This window comes from Panthera uncia, chromosome C2, assembly GCF_023721935.1.
Source record: "Panthera uncia isolate 11264 chromosome C2, Puncia_PCG_1.0, whole genome shotgun sequence".
Taxonomy (NCBI): Eukaryota; Metazoa; Chordata; class Mammalia; order Carnivora; family Felidae; genus Panthera; species Panthera uncia.
Window position 1 is genome coordinate 76,405,060 of NC_064810.1, and position 24,164 is coordinate 76,429,223.

A 24,164-nucleotide genomic window follows, 5' to 3' on the forward strand; every position below is an offset into this window, starting at 1 on the left:
ATAGTCACCTTTATCCTTCATGAGGTTGTAAAGTAAAGGGACTCATTTTCATCTCTGTTCCTACTTTAGGAGCTGGCACTTAGTATGTCCTGAATAAATGCTAGGGAAGAAAATGTAGACAAGACATATCCCTGTAGAGAGACTCAGTCTTAATCCTTACACACCTACTTACCTTGACAATAAGAAAAGAGTTTGGGGTCAGATGCATGGCAGGCACCTCCACATCTCTAGCCGCCATCTTCTAGTTACCCCTATTCTTTATGCTATAACTGGTTCAGCAAGACCATCAGGTTAGAATGCATCACTGTCTTTCTTGAACTGACCCCAGTGCAACTATATTGTCTATTTCCTTACTCCTTTTCTTGCCTGTTGGGTTCAAACCAAACCAAAATGGCCTTCCCCCCATTACACAGTTTACCACTTAACTCAAAGGGTTAACTCAAGGGGTCTTGAGCTAACAGCTCACATATAGGTTCAGGGAACTTAAAAATAATCATTTGTGTTACTCTAGGTAAAGGCTAATATTCTCCAGTTCTTACATATCGCCATCATTTGCTGTTCTCTTACATCGATGCTTCACACATTTAAACCTGTTCCCTAACTTAGTTCTCACAGCCTGAAATGATTTCTCTTTCTTCTCTTTCACCCGGCCCATATATTTTCTGAGCTTTCAAATAGAAATGAATATGAGAATCCCTGCTGAATTTTATCTATATTCTCCTCTGGTGCTTACCAGTTTCTATCTTGATAAGAGTTGTTTGTATGTATCTCCTGTTTGGTAACAAATTATGAAGTCCTTGGGAGTAGAAAATGCTTTGTTTATTCATCAAATCCTCAGAATGTCTCAAGTATAGAAAGCAGCAAATGTTAGCTAAGTGCAGGACCACCGAGCTGCTTAGTGCCTAACAGTTATCATTCTTATAGAGTCTGATATGAATACTGTCGCCAAAGTTATAATGCCCAGAAGTCATAACCAATGACTAAACTCTGGTCCATTGTTCAGTATGGGTACCCATTTATTTTCTCATCTATTTATCTCTCAATAGGTAAGAAACAAATATTTTATTTGATATGATTATCGATTGATTGATATTTTGAGAGAGAGAGAGAAGGTGTGCCTGCACATGTGAGTGGGAGAGGGTTCCCATCAACACAGAGCCCAATGCAGGGCTCCAAACCAAGAAGTCTGAGATCATGAACTGAGGTGAAATCAAGAGTCAGATACTTAATCGACTGAGCCACCCAGGTGCCCCAGGTGTGATCATTTAGATCATTTATAACCTAGTTCATTAACTTCATAATTGTCTCCCCTAATGATTTTAAGTTATAGATAGTGATAGACTAAGCTCTTTTAGTTAAACTTTGCACCCTTAGCAGAGTATCTTTAACTTAGTAAATAGTCAGCAAATTCTTGTTGAATTGACAAGAATACAAGCTTTAAACTATAGTCTTTTTGCCAGGGAAAAGATTCTTATAAACCTACAGTTTTAGAAAACCACGTATGATGGGGTGCCTGGGTGGCTCAGTCAGTTAAGCCTCTGACTTCAGCTCAGGTCATGATCTTGCACTCTGTGAGTTCAAGCCGCACATCGGGCTTTGTGCTGACAGCTCAGAGCCTGGAGCCTGCTTTGGATTCTCTGTCTCCCTCTCTCATTGCCCCTCTGCCTCTCATGCGCACTCTCTCTCTCTCTCTCTCTCTCTCTCTCTCTCAAAAATAAATAAACATTAAAAATTTTTAAGAAAACCACATATGAGAATTTGTTTAACAACATCTTACTGATGAAGACACATGAAGCCAACCACTTAATATGTTTAATTTCTTTTTCTAAACTATGATATTCTACATTTTTATTTTCTTAATGGCATAACCCAGCAGAACTTTCCACATGTTTTAAGATGAATGACAGCTAAAACTGTCTATTTTAAAGTAGAGACTGGCCTAGAAGTTCCTTCTTTGTCATTATGGTTCTGTACCCTTGGGCAAGTCACTGTCCACTCAGAGCCGAAGTTCCTCCGCCTATAAAAATACGGATGTTAAATATTGGATTGCACCATATTTCTCCAACATCAGAATCACCTGGAGGGCTTTATTGAAAGATTGTTGCCCTCCCTCTCCTAGTTTCTGTTTCAGCAGATCTGGAGTGGAACCCAAAATATTTTCATTCTTTACAGTTCTTGATGCTGCTGGCCAGAGACCACATCTTGAGATCTAGGAGTCCATGCAGCTCTGATTTTAATATCATACTAAGATTCAAAACAAGGGATATCAGGGTATCCAATTCCAAAGCTTGTGCTCTAGAGCAGAGAACATTTTACTATGTTAAGATTACTGAATGAAATGCAAATAACTAATATAAAATGATAGTAATTAAAGTGAAAATGTTTTTTGTAAGTTCTATAAAACCTGAATGGACACCAGAGTAGATCAGCTTAATTTTTTTTTATGTTTATTTCTTTTTGAGAGACAGAGAGAGACAGAGGGCAAGTGAGGGAGGGGCAGAGAGAGGGACACATAGAATCTGAAGCAGGCTCCAGCCTGCTGAGCTATCAGCACAGAGCCCAATGCAGGGCTTGAACCCATGAACCCCGACATCATGAGCTGAGCCAAAGTTGGATGCTTAACCGACTGAGCCACCCACGTGTCCCCAGAGTATATCAGCTTTGAAAAGAAATCTACTTCAAAATTTGATTTAATTTGAAGAAAACTCTATCTAGTTTCAAATGAAAAAAAAGGGGGAGCTAAACGGAGATTACAGCATGCTAGTATATCTTCAAATACTACTTTCTTTTTTTTTTGAAATACAAAAATACAAATCCATACCAATTTCACCTTTTCCTACAGCAGTAATTACTCTATGTGGGATTGAAAATTTCCTGTTTCCAGATTTATCATATTCTAAAGAGGAACAGCAATGAGCAATCACCACTGAGAACTGGCCACACACAAAATATTGTGTTAATTGCTTTACACATCCCATCTCCATTCTCTAAACAGTTTTTCTCTGGTGGGTCATCAATACCATCATCCTCATTTCACAAGTGGGTGAACTGAAGCCCAGAAACACACCAGAATTTAGCTAAGGTCCTCCAAGTAGTGGATGAGAGATTGGGATTCAAATGCAGGCAGCAATCTCCCTCCAGCTTGAACTCACTACCACTAACTATCTTTAATAGTAGATGGAAAGGCAGGTCTACAAATCCAGAAAGTTAGGTTTAGTCCAGGGTCAACCATAAACCCTAGTGGAAACACTGGAGAAGTTCAGCCTCATCAACTTGGATCCTAGTTTTCCTGTCTATTAAAGGAAAGCTGGAGTAGAACTATGTATCGTGTCTATAGCTCCTGAGTCTAATATTCTAGAATTTTCCAGGTTTTGTAGATTAAAACTATATTAAATGAACTGGTCACTGAAGGAAAGAACAGGTGACTTACAGCATATTACTTCAGACAAATCATTTTTTCTCTAAGCCAGCATGCTAGGATTTCAACCTCGTCAGTTTTTAAGAGAATGCAAGGTCAGAATCAGCTCCTGTGTTTCTGCTGAAATCCTTTTCTGTTTATCTGCCCTCTTCAACTTTGTCATTGTGAATGCATATACACTAAGCACAGTGTCTTAAGTAACATTGCTGAGGTTACACCAAAGACAGGTGTTAGGGGAACTATTTCCCTGGGGCTATCATTTCCAACTCTCCCTCCTCAAAAACAGAGGGAGGGGATAGAAGGAAAAAGGGTTTCTTTTCAGATTAAACACAGCGACTGCAAACACCTTCCCCTAGGCAATAAATTCTCTGCCTTGCGTGCTGCAGTTTACCCAAACACCAAATCAAAAAGCAAACAGCCCCTTTTGTAAGGGAGGAGCTGTCACCTGTCAACTGATGTTTGTGAATTTCTAGAGAAGAAAAAAGACAGAAAGAAAAAAAATCCTTTCCCTTATTTTATTAAGCAGACTGTTTGTTCAAGGTTTGAAATGCATACTTGTGTTTAGGGTAAAAGTCCCTGGCCTGGCAATCCTGAACAAAGTGGTCCCTTCTGATTGGTTACAGTGCACAAAGAACAGAACAGGACAACAGTCTGCTCTTCTGGGGACCCCTGAACTCCGTCTAATCAGAGTGGATATCGGGCCATCTCATAAGCAACATTAAGGGACTACAAACCCATCTTCCAAAAACTGGAGGGTTTTTTCTATGTGGAATATATTTTGTCTGTTTCACTTGTTTTTATAGAACTAATAAAAGCTTATTTGGTACAAATTATGATTGAATGATTATTTTAATGGCAGCAGCCAAGGAATGAGAGCAGTAAAGATACTAAAACAAGGGTTAAGAAGCGCTGCATGGAAAAGGAGAAAATGTTATGTACATTCCCATGTTCAGGGCTAGCCCTAGGGGGATAGCTTGCAAATATACTGGGTACCTTTCTTTCATAGCCTTTCTTCATACTGTCTGCATCCCAATGAAGCCTGTCCACCCCACTCATCAGCGCTCCATTCTCCAAGGTGTCCTACTCATCTCTAGTCACAACTACCATCCCTTCCACCGATTACAGTCAAAGGTTGTTTAAACACGGACTATTTCACCTCAATGTGCAAACGGCCAGAATCCCCTTTAGTCACCTAGAAGCATTCACATTTTTTTAAAAGTAGTCTTTCATGCCCAGTGTGGAGCCCAATGTGGGGCTTGAACTCACAACCCTGAGATCAAGACCTGAGCTGAGATCAAGAGTCAGACGCTTAACCGACTGAGCCACCTAGGTGCCCCAAAGAACCGCACTTTTTTTGGAAAGAGATTGTATAACCAAAATTGATTTCAAGTTTATAGACACTTTTGCACAGTTGTAGGAGTATAAATCAAAAACAAACTCATGAAAATAAATTTGGTATTATTAACACTGGTGTTAATACAGTTTTATTCTAAGCATCTAGCACAAAAAAAACATTTTATAAATAAATATTCTTAAAAATCTATGAGTAAAGAACAGTTAAATAGATCATTGTAGATTTATGTAATGACATATAAGACAACAATTAAAGCTCTTTTGAAGCTTAGTAAATAAGAGAAATAGGTTCACTTCTGAATGTGAAAAAAGTAGACTGGAAAATTTATATATGACGTGATCCAAAAACATCTTAAAAAATCTATTTCTTCAAGGAAGAAAACTGGAAAAAAGACTAAAATTTTATAATTGTTATCATGAAGCTGAGATTATATATGCTTTTGATATTTACTTCTAAAATTCTTTTTTTATGATTTTATAATCAGAGCAATTCATTAATTTGCATTTTATTATAAAAAGTAATATATATTCACCTATCTCAGAGTTCTTATGAAAAACAGCACAGACAAGTGATAACAAAAATGATTTCTAAATGACTATAATTTTATATGTCAGGAACTTTGAATGAAAGCAAATCAGACAATGAAATAAACATTGTAATTCTCTGAGGCCAATGATAGGTATTATTGTCTATCCATAAAAACGAAGGAAAGGTTCACAGAGATTATCAAGTTAACATGACTAAAATTGGTAAAGACAGAATTCCAATCACAATGTATCTGACTAAAACTCTCATGTCATAATTCTGAAGTAATAAACTGTATAGCCCCGTTAAGTATAATGTAGTCATCAAAGTAAAAAAAACCAAAAAACAAAAACAAAAAACCCTTAAACAAGTCTGCCTACACTGAACTGTAGTGTTTTTCTAGAAGACCTGACCAGAGGAAGTAGAAATGGGAGAGAAGTGGGACACCTGGAAAGGAACAAGGGAATGCATAGGAGAAACAAAGAGGGTAACAGTGGAGATGTGAAGGTGGTTCTAGAAGCCTGAAGGAGACCTGGTAGGAAGGAAAGGGAAGGAAAATAGGGATGCCTTCTTTCAAGTGAGCTCTTGATATTGGCATCAGACTTGGGGTTGGCAGACATTATTCATGTCAGGTGTCTGGGAGACCAACATTTATAGAAAATAATTCCTGTTTATATGACATAGCAATAATCATACCCTTTCCACCTCTTGAGCCAGGAGGAGGCATGTAGGATAGGAAATTAAGAATTTTTGAGTGACTCATGCAGCAAGGTTGTTAACCAGCCCCTTGTAGCCTGACTAGGGCGACCTAATGAAAAATACTTTGTTCACAGAGTATGTTCGTTATAATATATATATATGTATGTATGTATATATATATATTTGTATAATATATATACATACATATATGTATGTTATACATATATAAAAATGTATATATACATATATTATACATATATACAAATATATAATATATAATATTTTTATTACAAATATGTAATATTATTTGTATATATGTGTAATATATATGTATATATATTTATATATATGTACACAAATATATATATTTGTATATATGTATAATATATATATGTATATTTAAAGAATGAAATTTTGCAAATGAGGACAAAAGATTAGCATATAAAAACAATCTTGATACAATTCTATAATGTTAGAAAATACCTATAGGTGTGATTCTGAGAGGGAGAAAAGGTTGAGGGAGGTATAGAGGGACCGTTTTTAAACTTATATTCAATAAAAATTCAGCAAATTAGAGCTCTGACATGATTTATAGTCCTGCTTGGAAAATATAAGTACGTATTTTTCTTTGAAAAAAAATTCTGATGAACAAAATTGTACATAGAATTCCCTATTATTCCTGATATTATTCAGTCAGAATTGTAACTTTAGTATGAAGGAAGAATAACATCAACGGTAAATACCTGGTTCAATAAAATAGACTTATTCTCTTGAGTTCTTTAAAAATACATTTGACAGTTATAAGTAAAACTTATAACATTGTCTGATAGAGTGTTCAATGTACATAGACGTATTTTACATATATTTTATGTATATTTTATATATACATTTTATATATGTCATATTATATATGACAACATCATGGGGGAGGGTTATGAAACCAATATGTGGTAAGTTTTCTACATTCCATTTGAAGTGGTAAAATATTGATTCTCAATAGACTGTAAAAAATTATGACTATAGTCCCTAGAGAAACAATTTGAGAATATGCAAAGAAATATAGCCAAAACCAAGATAGAACAGTTAAAAGAAAATACTAAAAATAGGTCAAATGATCTAAATAGTGGTAGAAAAAAGGGAGACAAAAGAGCAATGGAGAAAAAAACCAAACAAACAAAACATAAATGGTGTATATGTATACATATATTATATATAATATATGTATACATATGTGTAATATTTGTATATATGTAATATTATATACAATGAAAAAAAATATATATACATATACATATGTATATATATATATATAATGAAACTGTTATCAATATGCCAATTAATAGAGATTGCCAGAATGGATAAAAAGTGACCCAGCTATATGTTTTGTAGAAGAAACTCACACAAATATGAACCAAAAACAGACAGACTTGAAAGGAGCAAAAGACAAATCCATAATTGGAGTTGAAGACTTCAGTATTCATCTGTCAGTAATCAATAGAACTATGAAACTAAAATAAACAAGGATAGAGAAAAACTGTATAATACCACAAACCAACAGAACCTAATTGACATTTATAGATCAGCGTACGCCCACAGAATATTCACCAAGATAAACCATATCTTGACTCATGAAACAAACCTTAACAAATTTCAAAAATTTGCAATCATACAAAGTATGTTTTCTGATCATAATGGAATTAAACCAGAAGTCAGTAAGGGACAGGTAACAGGAAATACCCAAATACTTGGAAATTAAACAGACTTATAAATACACATAGGTCAAAGACAGAGTCTCAAGGGCAAACAGAAAATGCTTTAAACTGAGCAATATAAAAATACAACATATCAACATTTAGTGGATGCCACCAAAGCAGTGTCTCATGGGAAATTTATAAACATAAATACTAACATTAGAACACAAGAAAGATCTCAACTCAGTAATATAAACTTCTAATTTAAGAAACCTGAAAAAAAGACGAGCAAAATAAACCCAATGAAGCAGAAGAAAATGAGACCAGAAATAATAAAGTTGAAAACAGAAAGACAATAGAGAAAAACAGGGAAACCAAAAAGCTGAGCTGGTTTCTCAAAATATCAATACTATTCATAAATTTTTAGCGAGACTGATGGAGAAAAAGAGGACACAAGTTACCAATGTCAGAAATGAACAGGAGGATATTACAGATCCCATAGGTATTAAAAGGGTAGTAAGGAAATACTCCAAACAATTCTGTACAAAAAAAAAAATCAAAACTTTGATGCAATTAACCAATTCCTTACAAACCACTATTTATGAAAACTTACCCAAGATAAAACAAATCATCTCATTAGGTCTGTAACAATTAATGAAACTACCTAACGAGCTTTCCAAAAAAGAAATATCCATGCCCAGATGGTTTTATTAGTACATTCTTCCAAATGTTTCATAAGAAATTATATCAATTTTACTTAATCTTTCCCAGATATACAGATACCTCATACAAAGCACAAACACAGAAATCATACTGAGGTTCACGTGAATAAAACTGGCAAGATGAAAATGACCATGCATCATAACTATTAATACCATCTCTCAATGGTGGGCTTAACCCTCATTTGCTTTAAACTGTAGTTTCTTTCCTATCTATCAGAGCCCAAAACATTAAAATTCTACAAAAGTCTACAAAATTCTATCTAGTCTTATCATTTTAGATATTATAAACAATGTCACAATGAAGCCTTCATTTCTGTATAGGTGTGTGTGTTTGTGTGCATGTCTGTGTGTGTATGTATGTATGTCAGCATATATATTTGTGTATATACTTATTTATATATTTTAAATTGCTTTGTGAAAGAAATTCCTAGAAGTAGCCTTAAAGAATGAGTGTAAATACCTTTAAAATTTAATAAATTAGAATAGGCATATTGTTCTCCAAATACATCAATTTATACTCTTGTCCAAAGTGAAAAGGTTGTCTGTTTCCCAGTATCATCAGCACTGGATATTACCAATCATTTAAATCTTTGCTGACCAGGTAGAAGACAATTTATGATGAACAGTGAATCTCATTCTTTGACTTCACAATTTTTTTATTAGAGAAGTTGAATATTTAATGTCAGTTAAACATATGTGAAGTACTTATACTCTTTGCCAAAGAGCAGGGATTTTATCTTTCTCTTATTTTAGTCTCTTTTAAATTTTTATTTTATTTTATTTTATTTTATTTTATTTTATTTTATTTTATTTTAGAGAGCGTGTGCATGCATGAAAGAGAGAACACAGAACGGGCAGAGAGAGGAGGAGAGAGAGAATCTTCAGCAGGCTCCACACTATCAGCACCGAGCCAAATGCAAGGCTTGAACTCATGATCCGTGAGATCATGACCCGAGCCAAAGTCGAGCCCTTAACTGACCGAGCCACTCCAGTGCCCCTCTTTCTCGTAGTTTTAAATATTTAGGTTGTTAGGGCTATTAAACCTTTGCCATGTGTTATAAAATTTTAAATGTATATTTTGTCCTTTTTTCTATAGAAATTTCTCCTTAGCTAAATGTTCAAGCCTCATCATTTAAAACTTCTAAGCTTTACAGTATAGTATTTTTAATAAGTTGTTTTCATAACAAAAACTTGGGCCTCTTTTCCTTTCCCTGTTTTGGTCAATTTGACTCATAGTTCAAGGCTTAAATAAAAATCTCTGTAACACATTGCCTTCTCTGTAACACACTGCCAGTCCTTCTCAGGCACAATAAATCATTCCTTTTATGTGTGTCTTCAAAAAGTATATACATATGAATACTTTTCCTAAGTAACTTTATACACATTGGCTCATTTGCTACATTAGGGTGTTCTCAAAGCTAGAGACCATGATTTCTTCATCTGTATCACAAAGAACATAGCACACAGTAAGTACTAAGGAAATGTCTGTTGCTAGATCTAGTGTATATATACTTGAAATCTTACAGGAATCATGGGCCATTTAAGATGTAGGGCAGTATGCTGTGGTCTATGCCTTTCCAAATACAAGCACACTATCTGCTCTTTTGAAATGCAGAGGTGATGAGCTAAAGACTCTTCATGTATATCTGGGATGCTACAATAAGAATTTATAAAAATGGATGGTTTTAGATAATTACCACTCAAATTGCAAGGGAAAAACCCAGTTCAATTATATACGGCTTCTTCTAAAGCACAAAGAGTCAACAAATGCACAAATAAAAGTTATGTAGTTTCCATGAATCATTCCAGGAGAACATTTAAATATTGATGCCATTATCTACCCATTGAAGACATGACAGGCATACTGTGACAGTTTGTAAATAAGGCAAGGCTGAGATGTGAAGTAATATATACTGGACATTAGAATCAGAAGCCAACAGGATCTTGGAAACATAGGCTAAATTATTTTAAAAAATTGAGAAATCTCATTCATCTTCATTTGCTAATTCAATGTAGTTCAGTCTTCAGTGACATTAAAATCATTCTAATGAAGAAGGCACATATACTCTCTGCAATTCAGACTTCTTTGCTAATAATCAGAGCAACACATTAAGATTCCGTTTCTTGACTAATTATCAAGGTGAAGGTTATATCAAAAGTCATTAAAGATGGATGCCATTCTCGATTTCACGATTTCTGTCCTTAATAATCGGACATGTTGTTTCATGTCCACAGATTCATATTTCTTGCACAGTGAGAACATCTAGGCTGAGATCCAAAATTTAAAAAAAAGCTATTACATGGAAAACGAAAGTAACTTATATGTAGCGTTTTGGAACTATTTAGCTATTAACCTATACATAAGTCAAGCAAAAATATACTATGAAGTAATAGAAGGAAAGAACCTCACACTAGTTGCAGCAGCTTCTTGTTTGAAGGATGATGTCATTTCAAAAATTTGTGATTTAGAATTATAACAGGACCATCTGGATCAATGTTAAGTTGAATGCTCTCGGTTTCAATCAGGTCAGTCCTCCCAGGAGCGTTATTAAAAGTCAATTTCAAAGAATCAATATAAAGTGTATATATATATATATATGAATAACTGATGCTCGGGAAATAATGTTGAACACAAATGGATAATTCTTTTAAATATCAGTACTTCTTAAATAACAATATCCCTCAACCCATGAAGCAGTGTATTCTTAGGTAGATACTTATCAGGAGAGCAATGGCATCTGTGTAATTTCTTGGCTTTCTCCCCTTCATTCTTCCCATTTTCTTTTAAAAAAAATTTTTTTTTAATGTTTATTTTTGAGAGAGACAGAGACAGAGCGTGAGTGGGGGAGGGGAAGAGAGAGAGGGAGACACAGAATCTGAAGCAGGCTCCAGGCTCTGAGCTGTCAGTACAGAGCCCAGTGCGGGGCTCAAACTCATGGACTGTGAGATCATGACCTGAGCTGAAGTCGGACACCCAACCGACTGAGTCACCCAAGTGCCCCGATTCTTTCCATTTTCTAACATCCTGTATAGCTTCCATGTCTCTTACTCAGGTAGTGTACTAGGATTTCTCTAAAGTTTCCTTAGCTGATTTGTAAAAGCATCACAATGGACTTTAAATGACTGAAGTTTTGCTCGAATAGCAAATCTGGGTACTTTCCAGCAGAAGCAAAAAAAACAGTGCAAGTAAAAAATAAATTACCTAAAAAGCATAATGCTTTTGGCACTGACAGACCATAGTCAAAAGGGAAGGAATACAAGAGGCAGATGGGACTGGAAGCATTGCTGATGTGAATGCTCAAGAAGAGAATAACCCCCTGGCTGGAGATATTCTAGAACTGCACTACCCAATATATTACCAACTAGCCACAGGGGGTCATTCAAATTTAAATTAAATAAAGTTAAAATTAAGCTTCTCAGTTGTACCAACCACATATCAAATGCCCAAAGGATACATGTGGCTGGTGACTACTGCATTGAACAATACAGAATATAGAACAGTTACATCATTGAAAGAAACTTCTTTTGGACAGGGCTGCTTGAAAAAGAACTTTTGGACTTTATAGATAACTTCCAAATCTCATTTCTTATGACTTCAAAATTTCCTGAGGGTCTATTATGAGACATATATTGAAACAAATACTGAGCATGACAAAATATGGCCCCTGTCCCCTTGAGAGACAGAGAAATAAACAATGATAATATTTTATAATATGTAATAGGACTAAAAATATACCTCAGTTGCCTCAGAGGAATGGTCTCTGCTATATGGTGAAGAATGGTGATATAGAAATTTTCCCAGAGAAGATAGAATACACGGTTGTTGAGGGGTAGATAGGAATTGGGTAGAGGGGGAAAAAATCAACCTCCCACCCCCCCAATAAAAAACCCAAGATGTTCCTAAGGACAAAATTTTTAATAATATAATGAAGTAAACAGCATGACACATTAAAAAAATCACATGCTACAGTGTGCGAAAGTGTGTGAAATGACAGTCGAAACTGTAAATAAAAAGGCTTGATTCTCCATTTTAAGCTTTATATAAATTTGCTCACTTTTATGAGCCCAGGAATCAGAACAGAAAATCCCCAGAGAGAACATACAAAGATAAGTTTGCCTAGGCTCGCACTACCTAGCAAGAGGTGATGTTATTCAGTGAATTGGGGATATCCTAATTTCGAAGCCACTGTCGTATAAGAATTTCCCCCATTTATGTTTAATTATAATACATTCCAAGGCCTTGGGTGACCTGCCTTGGATTTATCCATCAGTCTCCTTTCACTAGCTCAAAGATAACTGAAAAGTGTATTGATACTAGAATGGAAGAGGCCACTGAAGAATTGCATTTTCTTTTCATCAACTTAGTGACAAAACATCAGTGTAACCACAAAGTTACAACTTCATATTTTTGGTTGTTCCCTCTTCCCTTTCCCGACACACCTTCATCCAATATAAAAAAAAAAAGTACAATCCAAAGAAAGAAAGAAGTACAATCCAGATGAATACACACACACACACACACACACACACACACACACACACACACAGAGTGAAAATTCCAGAAACATCTTCTATCAGAAAGGCAAGGCAAGGTATTTTTAAAGTGATTTCCAAGATCATGCCCACATGTGTTCTATGAAATATCCACCTTTTCTCTACCTTTTGTTTTTGGCCTATTTTTCTAGAAGGGTTTGTTTGTTTGGGTGTGTGTGTGTGTGTTTACAGGAAAGGCAACAGAATTTGTACGGTGAATAATCATTTAAAAAATAACAAAACAAAATAAGCCCACTAGCACGATGTACTGCACAAATACAGAAAATTTCATCCAAACATTTAGGATAAGTGTCTTTTATTATTATTAACCCATTACACTCCTTTGTATGAGAAACTGAGGCCTAAGGTCACTAGTGACTCAGTGGTAAAGCCAAGAAAACAAAAGTCAAAAAACAAAAACCACCTATTTTATGTATTATTTACCTTCTTTCCCCTTGTTCTATTACTAGGTACTTAAACTTGTGTCTTCACATTGAATTTACTTTCTCCTCCCTCATTAAAGAAGAAGAGTTCCATCCTGCCCTAGTATAGACAGAATTTGGATAGAATTTAGATCTAGACTCGGACTCTAACTGTCTCTTCCCCCTATAAAACCTTGGACTGGTATCATCCTTCCCAAACTGGGATAGACATGAGGAAAGATTCAGATAAAGGATGTAAGGGATTATTCCCAGCCCACATTTCCCACACTAGTGGAAGAAGCACATGCAGTAGGCAGAGTTGATTTGTTGAAGAGAATCCACAAATGCTTAATTTTCTCTATGACCACACTGACTTTCTGCCCAATGGCCTAGCCCATTCAGAGCCACCTGCCTTCTCATATGCCACGAAATACAGAGATTTAACAGAGATGTGGATAGCATGGCCCACAGATTATAGGAGAATCTCCTGCCACTCACCCACATGGGGTCACTGAGGTCTGAGTCCTGCATGCGGATACAGTCCATGCTAATCTCAATCTTGTTTCTTGCACCATTTTCTGATGGCTCATCCACAAAGTTCAAGTCAATGGGCTGAACTGAACATATAGGCCTATAATAAAGGACAAACAAAAGGGTGTTAGGCAGGGAATGGGACTAAAACACAAGAACCCAGGGGATAACAGTGAGCTCTCTCAGTTTCAAAGATGGCAGTGCTCATTGGTTGGAGTCAGAAACTCTAGGTTTGAATCGTGGCTCAACCACATGCCGTATGTGTAATCTCAGGCAGTTCAAATCTAAATCCTATTCATAAAATGGGAATCATGATCCTTACCCTTGTCAGAGAATTGCTGGGTGGATGTGGGAGAGAAAGGATCAGGAACTTAGTATTTTATACCCCATCCCTTAGGGTACCAAGTGCTCTGGTATTTCCTCTTAAATTGTTCACTTATCCAAACTCAATAAAGACAATAATCATTTTCCTAGCAGGGCCTAAATGACCAACAAAATTTAGTGTTTTACCTGTTCAGGGGGTATTTGTATTGTACCAGCAACTAAGAGTCTTTAAGCCAAAGGAACAGATTTTGAATATCAAGGGAGCCATTGGGGAACCTATTTGGAGGTAGTCAGGAGGCCAAAATTACACTCCAAAATTATACCACCTTGCAATAATGATCTTCATTCAGTATTATAAACTGAATAAATCTGCACTGAATTTTGACACAGAAATACTATTGGAGGAAATACATTTTTCCAACAATATTGACTGATTTTTATTGATTTTAGGAGCACGTCATAGTAAGCAATATTTTTATAATCTGCATTTGCCCATTTATAATAATTTAAGTACAATATTTTGTGTTTACTTGATACTTACTGTTCCAGAAAATCCCAGATATGCTGGAAGACCTCTGGACTGAGGAATTCACTTGTCTGTGTGCTCTGGGACATAGTGGATCGGTAATAGCTTTCTTTCCAAGAGAAATGAGCTGGGGTTTCTACGAACCTTAAAAGAACAAAAATGAAACTAGAATTATAGTCTCTGTATTTAGGATATTGAGTATTTAAACTAAAGCATACTCAATCAAGAATAACTCAAGTGCATTTGCAGAACCACGCAGGCAGGTACAGCGAATTTTACAAGTTGCATGAGTGGTGTTTCTTTGGGCAATGTCATGGATCCCATTTTGCCATACAGTTAGACAATCACATCTTCTATCAAGTTATTCTGTAACTAATAATGTTGTTAACACTCTACACTTCCACTATCCAGCATCAATGCTCTGAAGATTTCAAATAGAAAATAAACATTCCCTCATTAAGTCTGACAGCCAGGGTGACCTATTATTAAACTTGTTTTAAAATGACTCAACTGATTATCTGCCCATTCTGCCTCCAGCAGGTAAAAAGTAGAATCAGAAAACAGAGAGGCGTTTAGAAAATTTAAATTTCACCTGCAGCAAAATCACCTCTCTCATAACTACCATCTCAGCATTGTGCCCAGGGAAAATAAACTCAAACCTCTGAACCTAGTTTTTTCTACTTTTTTAAAAATTTTAATCACCAGTTAACCTACCTTGATGTGTATGTGGGTGGTTGTTAATTGGAACGTAAAATTCTATGTTAGACTAAAGGATTAAGTATTCAGACTAAACATCTGAATACGTTGCAAATGAGTATTATTTCTGTTTGTTCCATTTTGTTGCTGGGTCCCCACGTTTGCCTTTACTTAAAAAAAAATAACCTTGATCCCTATATAATGTGGAGGAAAATATCAGCTTTCTCAGGTGATGCTGTCTCCAGTCGGCATATTATCTACACAGATCATCTTAGTATGTGATTCATTGTGACTATCAGTAGACTAATTTTACCCCAGGAAGAAATTAGCTAAACTCTTCATCATTACTTTTAATATCATAAAGTGTTAATAAATAGTGTACTAAGATAGTCAATCATCTTAAATTTGCAAATGAATACTCTGAGCTTGTTACATAACAGAAGATAATAGCATTGGATTTATTGTTGATAATTTCCAACCTGTAAGGAGAAATACATTCATTTACTCAAGTTAAACACATTATGAGCATCTATTATTTACTAGCAAGAATAAAGGCCACTGAAAATAAAAAGCAAATAAAACAGTGTCATCTCTAGAAGATCAATGTATAGAAAGTAAGACAGGAAACCAAACCTCTAATAAATAGAGTATGTATAACGCTATGAAAGTACAAAGATAAAATATATCAGCTCATCTAAGGGATCAAAGAAAGAGCCTTAAAGAAGGAGAAGAAATTCGCTATGCCAGGTAGGGATTAATAATATGAGTGAGCAGTCTATGGCGACAGCATAGACAAAATCCTAAAATGGAAAATCATTTGGTGTATGTGAGAAAATTGCAAAACTCTATGTTAGTAGAGTATAAGATTTAGGGCAAAGAACACTGGAAAACAGAACTGGAGAGAGGAGAAGAAAATCACATGCTATGTTTAAAGAAAGCTTAAATATTTCAATACTTTCAGGTTTTGCAACACATTTTAAAATTAACTTTTAATTTTGAGATAAATATAGATTTAAATACAGAAAGAGTCCATGCACCTTATATGCTGCTCTCCCAATGGTATACAACAACTTACAAAACTGTTCAAACATATTCCAACCAGGATATTGACACTGCTACAACTCACTGATCTTATTCAGAAATTCTCAGTTTTACTTATACTCGTGTGCACACATGCATCCATGCATGAGTTACGGATGGATTTCTTTCTGCACAAATTTTGTATTAAATGTGTAGGTAAGCATATCCACCTCTACAGCCTTAAAGGGTTTTAAGCATGAGGTTGCCAGTCAGAATATGTTTTGTACTGAGAAATCTGGAAGCTGCATGAAGGAAAGATTTCGAGCACATCAGTTTATGGGCAAAGTGGTTGCACCAGTCCAGGTAAGACAAGAGGATGCTAGCAGAAATGGGGATGGAGAAGACGGCCACAAACTGAACTACTGGCAAAAGGCTAAATCAGACCTTGCTTATGTTACATTCATATTTTCCCTCTAGTCACTCTCTGACACCTAAAGACCTTCCCTATATTTCTGCTGTCCCCACTAACCAGCTGCAAAACCGCGGGCAAGTCTCTAAGCTTCAGCTTCCTTGACTGTGACACAGGGACAGTCACCTCAGCTCTGCTGCCTCACAGACACCTACCCAGTCCTCAATGATCTCCTCCCCACAAGGCATTTCCCAGTCCTTCACCTGAACTATAATCTTCCTTCTCCAAACTTTCTTGGCCTTCAGTTGCGGCTCATCAATGATAATTCACCCTTTTTATTATATATTTTTAAATATATATTTATTTATATATATTTTATTTATTTTATATATATAAAATATATAATATATTTTATATTTCCTTGGAGTGGAAGGAACATGGGTTTTGAAGTGAGACAGACTTGGGTTCAAATTTTAGCTCTACCATTGTCACACTTTAAGGACATGGTCAATTTACTTAGCCTCTTTGTATCTTCAACTATGCTTCCTTTACCAGGTGGTTGAAATAATGTGCTACCTATTTTGTATACAGTGCCTAGTGCCTGGGTTGGATTAGGTCAGGTATTACAAAATGTGTATCCAGGAAAGAGTTGCTGAATTGAACTAATTAAATAGCATATTTGAAAGGCCCGTGGAAGCTGTAAAAGTGTCACACAAAAGTTATTAAACCTGAATTATCCCCTCATTTCTCTCCAGTTCAAACTGTTCTTTCTCTTTCTGTGTTCTTTCACCATAAAATGCTCGCCATCGCCTCTCTTTTCTCTCCTAGATCACCTTTATTGACATTGAATAGGGCAATAGCCCCTCTCCTTTCATCCCTCCCCCAAGACCTCAAGCTTTACAGTGACTTTACGACAAAAGTTGCGAGTGAGGTTTGGAATACATCAGCAGTTTTCAAATTGGTTGCATGAAACTCTAGGGTTTCCGGTGCCTCCGTGTGTTCACCAGATGTAAAGAAATGGCCATATTGATAGGAGTCCAGACGCTCCTCCTTCTTAACACCAAGAAGTTTGGCGTTTGCCTGTCTTATTTATAGTAGTGTTCCAAGCAAGATTTCATTTGAAGAACAGGTTCTGTTACAGTGATTTAGAAAATCAGTGGTCTAAGTTAGAGGATCTTCACCGTCTCTCCTGTGCAAATCCAGAATTGATTCCAGGTCTCTGAATAAAGATGTAAAATATTATTGACAGGAAGGAAGGAGATCAGCTAGTGCCATAGGGCAGGAAGAGTGAGGTAAACCCTACCTATCTTCAGAGGTTTTGTCTTTGGATGAATCTCAGTGTCAATTTACTCATGGAACAATCACTGTGTTCAAGGGGGTTTGTCAAACCAGTCACACCCACAGACAGGAAGCCTCAAGTCACTTTTTTTTTTTCTTTTCAGCTTGTTTTTTGTGGATTAAATACCCTGTGCTCTTAGTATTAACTCAGCAAAAAAAAAAAAAAAAAAAAAAAAAGGAACCCTACTCTGTAGAAGTGAGCTGAAAACCCCAAGAGGTATCCACCAACAGTTTGCATTTTCTCTTGCTTTTTTCTTTTCTGCCCCAGGAGTCATCATTCAAATCTCTTACATTAAGTTTCTTTCAGCACTCCTGAAAATCTCCAAATCTAATATTTCAGAGTTCCAAACAACCTTAATATTATAGATGGATTTTAGAATTAATAGATCTCTGAGACCATCTAGCCTACTTTTTCTTATTTAATAGGTGGAAAAAGTGAAATCTAAAAAGAACCCGTTCACCCCAGCTATATTGTACTCAACATAAGTCTTTACCCACAGTCCAGGAAAAATAAATTGAATCATCAGACACAAATTTTCATCATGAATTGCCCAACCCTTGGCCTCTTGGAACAGTTCCCATACTTAGCATTTTCTGGATATTTAAAGCCTCTTTACTCCCCTTTAGAGCATCCATACTTAAAACTATGAGAATAGGAATATACTTGATTGTATACCAACATCCTCTAATTCACTTAACAAAACAAAACAGCATTTGGTAGTGATGCAGATCAGAAAAGAAGCTGATTGGCTGTTCCTCGACTTCCTGATTCAAAGGCTCCCTTGACAGGGTGTCACTCCTTCTGGTATAGAGACAGAATGTGGCACGGAGAACACCAGAAAAGCAGATCTGGAGTGCCCCCTGAGGAACTGTGCCAACACTTGGAAAGATGGGGTCACACATGAATCTAAACCTTTGGGGACCACATAGAATGTCAAAGTCACTTGTGCCCTTAAACACTGTCTAGACTTGCTATCTATTTTCACAAGGAAACTGAGGCTGATTCCCTAAAAACTTAGCCTAGATCCACTGTTGTGCTAGAGCACTGGCTAATGAAAGCAGACTGTTCAATATTCTGGAATTTTTTCAAGCCAGTATTTAAACATAGTCATTATTATAATTTATTACAAAGTATTAAACTTTAAATAATGTTAAAAGCAAAGATAATAAATACTCAAACCTGATAACTTCCTAATTATTTTACTATTATCTATGTTCTTGAAAACCTTTTTAAAAAAATAATGTAGGGAAATTACTCAGATTATTAAAAAATCCTGTGTGAATTTATTGCTACACTTACCTAATAATGTACTTTAGTGAACTATTTATGTGCAAAAGACTCAATAATACATATATTGAGTATTATGTGAAAAGCTATGTGGGGATTTATTGATGAATGAGACATGTATGTTGTTTTTTTGAAAGTTTTTCATAGTTTAGTGTCAGAAATAGAACACCTTCAATGTTTGCCTAATTTTTACCCTCTGTCATAACCTTATGTGCTCTTAATTTCCCTCTGGACTGGGATCTTCTGAAGGGCAGAAAAGCCAACATGGAACATTCATTTTGGTTGGTGCTCTATTTGCCTGGTGATTGGCAGAAAAGGATTGCCATTGATTATGACAGGATTTCACATCACCGGGCCTGCTTTTCCAGTTTTCCACATGACACTTTTAGGCTCAGAGAGGTTAAGGAAGTTGTTCAAGTTCACTCAGCTAGTAAATGATAGAGCTGGGCTTTATTTAGTTACTTAATTAGTTAATAATGCTGAGCCCTAAATTTAAGATTGTAGGACTTCAAAGTGCATGCTTTATTAAATTATATATATATATATATTATATATAATATACATATATGCATATATAATATACATATATAATAATGCTCATGCTTTATATATATATAATATATATATATGGTTCTAATTTTCATTCATAATAAAAGTTTTTATAGTTAGAATTTTTTTTTCTGTAAAATAACAAAAATCCTACCAACTCTGTCTCATCACAATCATTACCCCTTTTCTTCCAAGTGAGCAGGAAATGATGTGAGAAAACGCATACTGACCAATGAATGATATTGACAGAACATTTGGCCTTTCTGAAGATTCTCAATATTGGTAAGAGCTGACTCTAAAATGTCATGTAAGAAAAAACAGCTGAGGTCACTATTGTTTTCCAAGGGGACTTGAGCAGTCAAAACCTATGGGATTGTTCCCAATTCTCAGATAAAAGTGATTTAAAACTCTGAACATGACTTCTTCTGTATATCCATCCATCCAACCTACCAATCCATCAAATTATTGCTTAACCTCTCTGGACCTTCCCCCAAACAAGTCTTCCAGTTGGCCTCAGGAGTTTTCCAAATCACATAATGCCATTTTTATTTTTAGTTCAGAAGCAATCCTGCATTTTCAGCTTACTCTGCTATTATAACCACTCTGATTATTAATTGTCATACTTAGTTTAAAGGATGCTGAAGAACACCTTGATGCTCTTTAATAAATTGCCTAATCATTGCACACAACAGTGCCCAAGAGCCCTGGAGGAGTAAATTTATTCATATGCTTTAGATATATGTCAAAGTCCAGAAACTCACTCATATAATCTAAATAAGGTATATTAACATCTTTTCTTCATTAAATGGAAATCTTACCTTTTCAACTTCATGTTGAAAAATGACCAGTCTGTTCCTTACCTTTATATTAATCCCAGAGTCAAACCCATATATCAACTTCACTTCCAGCAAAGAAAACTCACATGGATAAAATGCATTTAGAGCATATATATATATATATCTATATCTATATATATATATATATATAGTATATATTCATTGTATACAATGTATATACATTGTATATATACATAGTATACATTGTATACAATGTACATACATTGTACATATACATTGTATATGTGCATTGCATGCAATGTATATACATTGTGTATATACATTGTATATGATGTATATACATTGTATACAGTGTATATACATCGTATACAATTGTATATATTGTATATATATTGTGTGTATATATATATATATATATAATTTTTTTAATTTTATGGTTGAACTGATAAACTGTATTCTTAAGAAAATCTCTTTTGTATCTGTCAATATCCATTTATCCTCCATTCTGCCATAATTAGTGGAGTTCCTTTTCATCTTCAGACACCTTTTCCCTTCCCACTACCACCTGTCTGAAGACCTGATTGCCCACAGCTCTGCCATAACCTTTTACTGTGCACCCCGAACTCCCAATTCTCCCATCAAAGTCTACATATATCTAGGGTCAACTCACCAGTTGTTAACTCTGAGATAGTGATCTTTTCTTCTCTCAAGTACCAAGTCATCTAAAGTCGATATTTTGTGCCCCAGTCTCTATTCTAACCAATTGCTGCCTCCAGGCAATGATTTGTCTGGCTGTAACCCCGATCTCTCACACCCCCATCCCAGTGAACCTTCCTGCTGCTATCATGTCATTGGTCAGCAATCTCTTCTAACTTCTGTGTGATCATCAATCTTCCCCAAACAGTATTTCTATCAGGCTACTCCTTTCCTGACTCAGATTTCATAATCGCTCATCTTCGTACCCTGGGCAAAATCTAATTAGACCTCATCCCTCATCCTTTTTATTCCTTTGGACAGACCCTCTTTTCCAAATTATTCAGCTAGCTGTACCTTACACGTTATTTTTTTTTTTTTCAGCAAGTCTTTTCAAATTATAACCTCTTATACTCCACCATCTTCCCCCAGGTCACATTCTTCACATTTACTAACATCTAGTACAAAGCTCAGCACACCTAAAAAAGGTACTGCAATACACTAAATATTTGTGTTGCCTCCAAAATTCATAAGTTGAAACTTAATCTCCAGAGTCATAGTATTTTTAGGTGGGGCTTTGAGGAGATGATCAGGTCATTATGATAGAGTCCTCATGAATAGGATTCATGCCCTTATAATAGAGGTCCCAGAGAGCACTCTTCCCCATTCCTCCTTGTGAGATTACAGAGAGAGAAGACTGCCATCTATGAACTAGGAAGTGGAACCTCATGAGACACTAAATCTGCCAGCACCTTGATCTTGGACTTCAGAGCCTTCAAAATTGAAAATTGTAAGAAATAAATCTCTGTTGTTTATAAGCTACCCAAGCTGTAGTATTTTGTGATAGCATCCTGAAGGGACCAAGACATCCACCATATTTTTTTGTTTATTGTTTGAGTTTATTTTCTCAATTTGGCATGTTTTAAGCATTCCTGTCCTTAGTTAATTCTACCGTAATTTACTCATGTTGAAATGGTGTTTCCATATTGTATACCCAGGTCCTCTAACAAATGAGAGGCTGGGAGTCAAAACACATATTCCTACTTTCCTGGTTCTTTCTAGCAAAGAGTTATAGAACAAAAACAAAAAACAAAACTGAAAAAGGCTTTATTTCTCATCCTCTATACTTTCTACAAATAAGAACTCACAGGGATTTTATTCACAGTCCCACAGGAAACCTACAGGGATCTCGTGCTAAACCCCAGGCATCCTGGCTCCCTCTGCAATGCTCTGAAGAAAGTGTGCAATTATAACTTCCTATGGGGCACCTGGGAGGCTCAGTGAATTAAACATCTGACTCTTGGTTTCCGCTCAGGTCATGATCTCACAGTTCATGAGTTCAAGCCCCGCATTGGATTCTGCACTGACAGCAGAACCTGCTTGGTCTTCTCTCTCCCCCTCTCTCTCTGCCCCTCCACAGCTTGCTTGCTCTCTCTCTCTCTCTCTCTCTCTCTCAAAATAAATAAATAAAATCATAAAAAAATGTAAACTTCTTGTAAACTGAGCTGTCTCTAAATCCATGAACATAAAAAAAACAAAAAACAAAAACAAAAAAAACTAAAACATCATCTAACATCACTGTCCTATAATAAATTGATCAGTTAATAGTCTGATCCATTTAAATCTAGAATTTGGCATCTGGTGAAGATAATGATAAGGGAGACTTGAATCCATCTTACTTCTAATATCATTTTTGACATTATAGCATGCAACTATAGACACTTACAAACTTACACACAAGGAACATATCTATAAACTGCTCCCAAATTACAATTTAGAAGACATCTGGGGCTGCCTGTGTGGTTCAGTTGGTTAAGCATCCGACTCTTGGTTTTGGCTCAGGGCATAATCTCACAGTTCCTGAGTTCAAGCCCCACATCAGGCTTTTTTGGGATTCCTTCTCTCCTTCTCTCTCTGCCCCTCCCCTGCTCGCTCTCTCTCTCTCTGTCTCTCTCTCTCTCTCTCTCTCTCTCTCTCTCAAAATAAGTAAATAAAATTTAAAATTTTTAGAAGATATTTGAATAAATGTAATCACCATTACATCAGGCTTTGGATATGTTAGAGTTTTGTACTAATGTGAAGACCTGATAGGAAGTTCGTGTAGCATCCATGACTGAGATATATGAGCATCGAGTTCTGGAAGGACTATGGGGAAATACAAATCTACAGGGGAGTTTTCTTAGGATGCAGTTTTCTTACGATTGCAAGCATCCTCACCCTGGATACTTACAGACTATTATCTGATCATTTATTATATTTAAACACTAGAAGATGGTAAATTATCATCAGATCCTGTCTAAGCTTATTTTTTCTTGCCTCAGTGCATACTTTACTTTGTATTGTAATTATTTATGTACTTGCCTAATTGTCTCCATTAATATATTAGTATTTTAAATATAGGATGGTGACACAATTACTAGAGCATATCTCAGAAACATAGTGGTCAATATTTTATTGCTACATAAATAATGATTCACATTTGTTATACATACTCTAGTATGAAGTTATTTCCACATACATCTCATTTGATAGTCATATTATGACCTATGTATCATCTGAACCATATGAAATCATTATTTTAGAGGTCAAAAATGGTGAAATATAGCAAGTTTATATGGCTCAAATTCAT

At 35.6% G+C, this 24,164-nt stretch overlaps 1 protein-coding gene across 1 annotated transcript in view; it reads right to left on the reverse strand.

Moving 5' to 3' along the window:
* Nucleotides 1–24,164, reverse strand: part of TP63 (tumor protein p63) — a 211,954-nt gene that overhangs the window by 114,000 nt on the left and 73,790 nt on the right. The window contains exons 2-3 of the mRNA XM_049628416.1: nt 14,761–14,889; nt 13,863–13,995 (exon numbers count right to left, since the gene is read on the reverse strand). Coding sequence (XP_049484373.1) covers nt 13,863–13,995; nt 14,761–14,889 — 262 coding nt within the window. The remainder of the gene's footprint in view (nt 1–13,862; nt 13,996–14,760; nt 14,890–24,164) is intronic.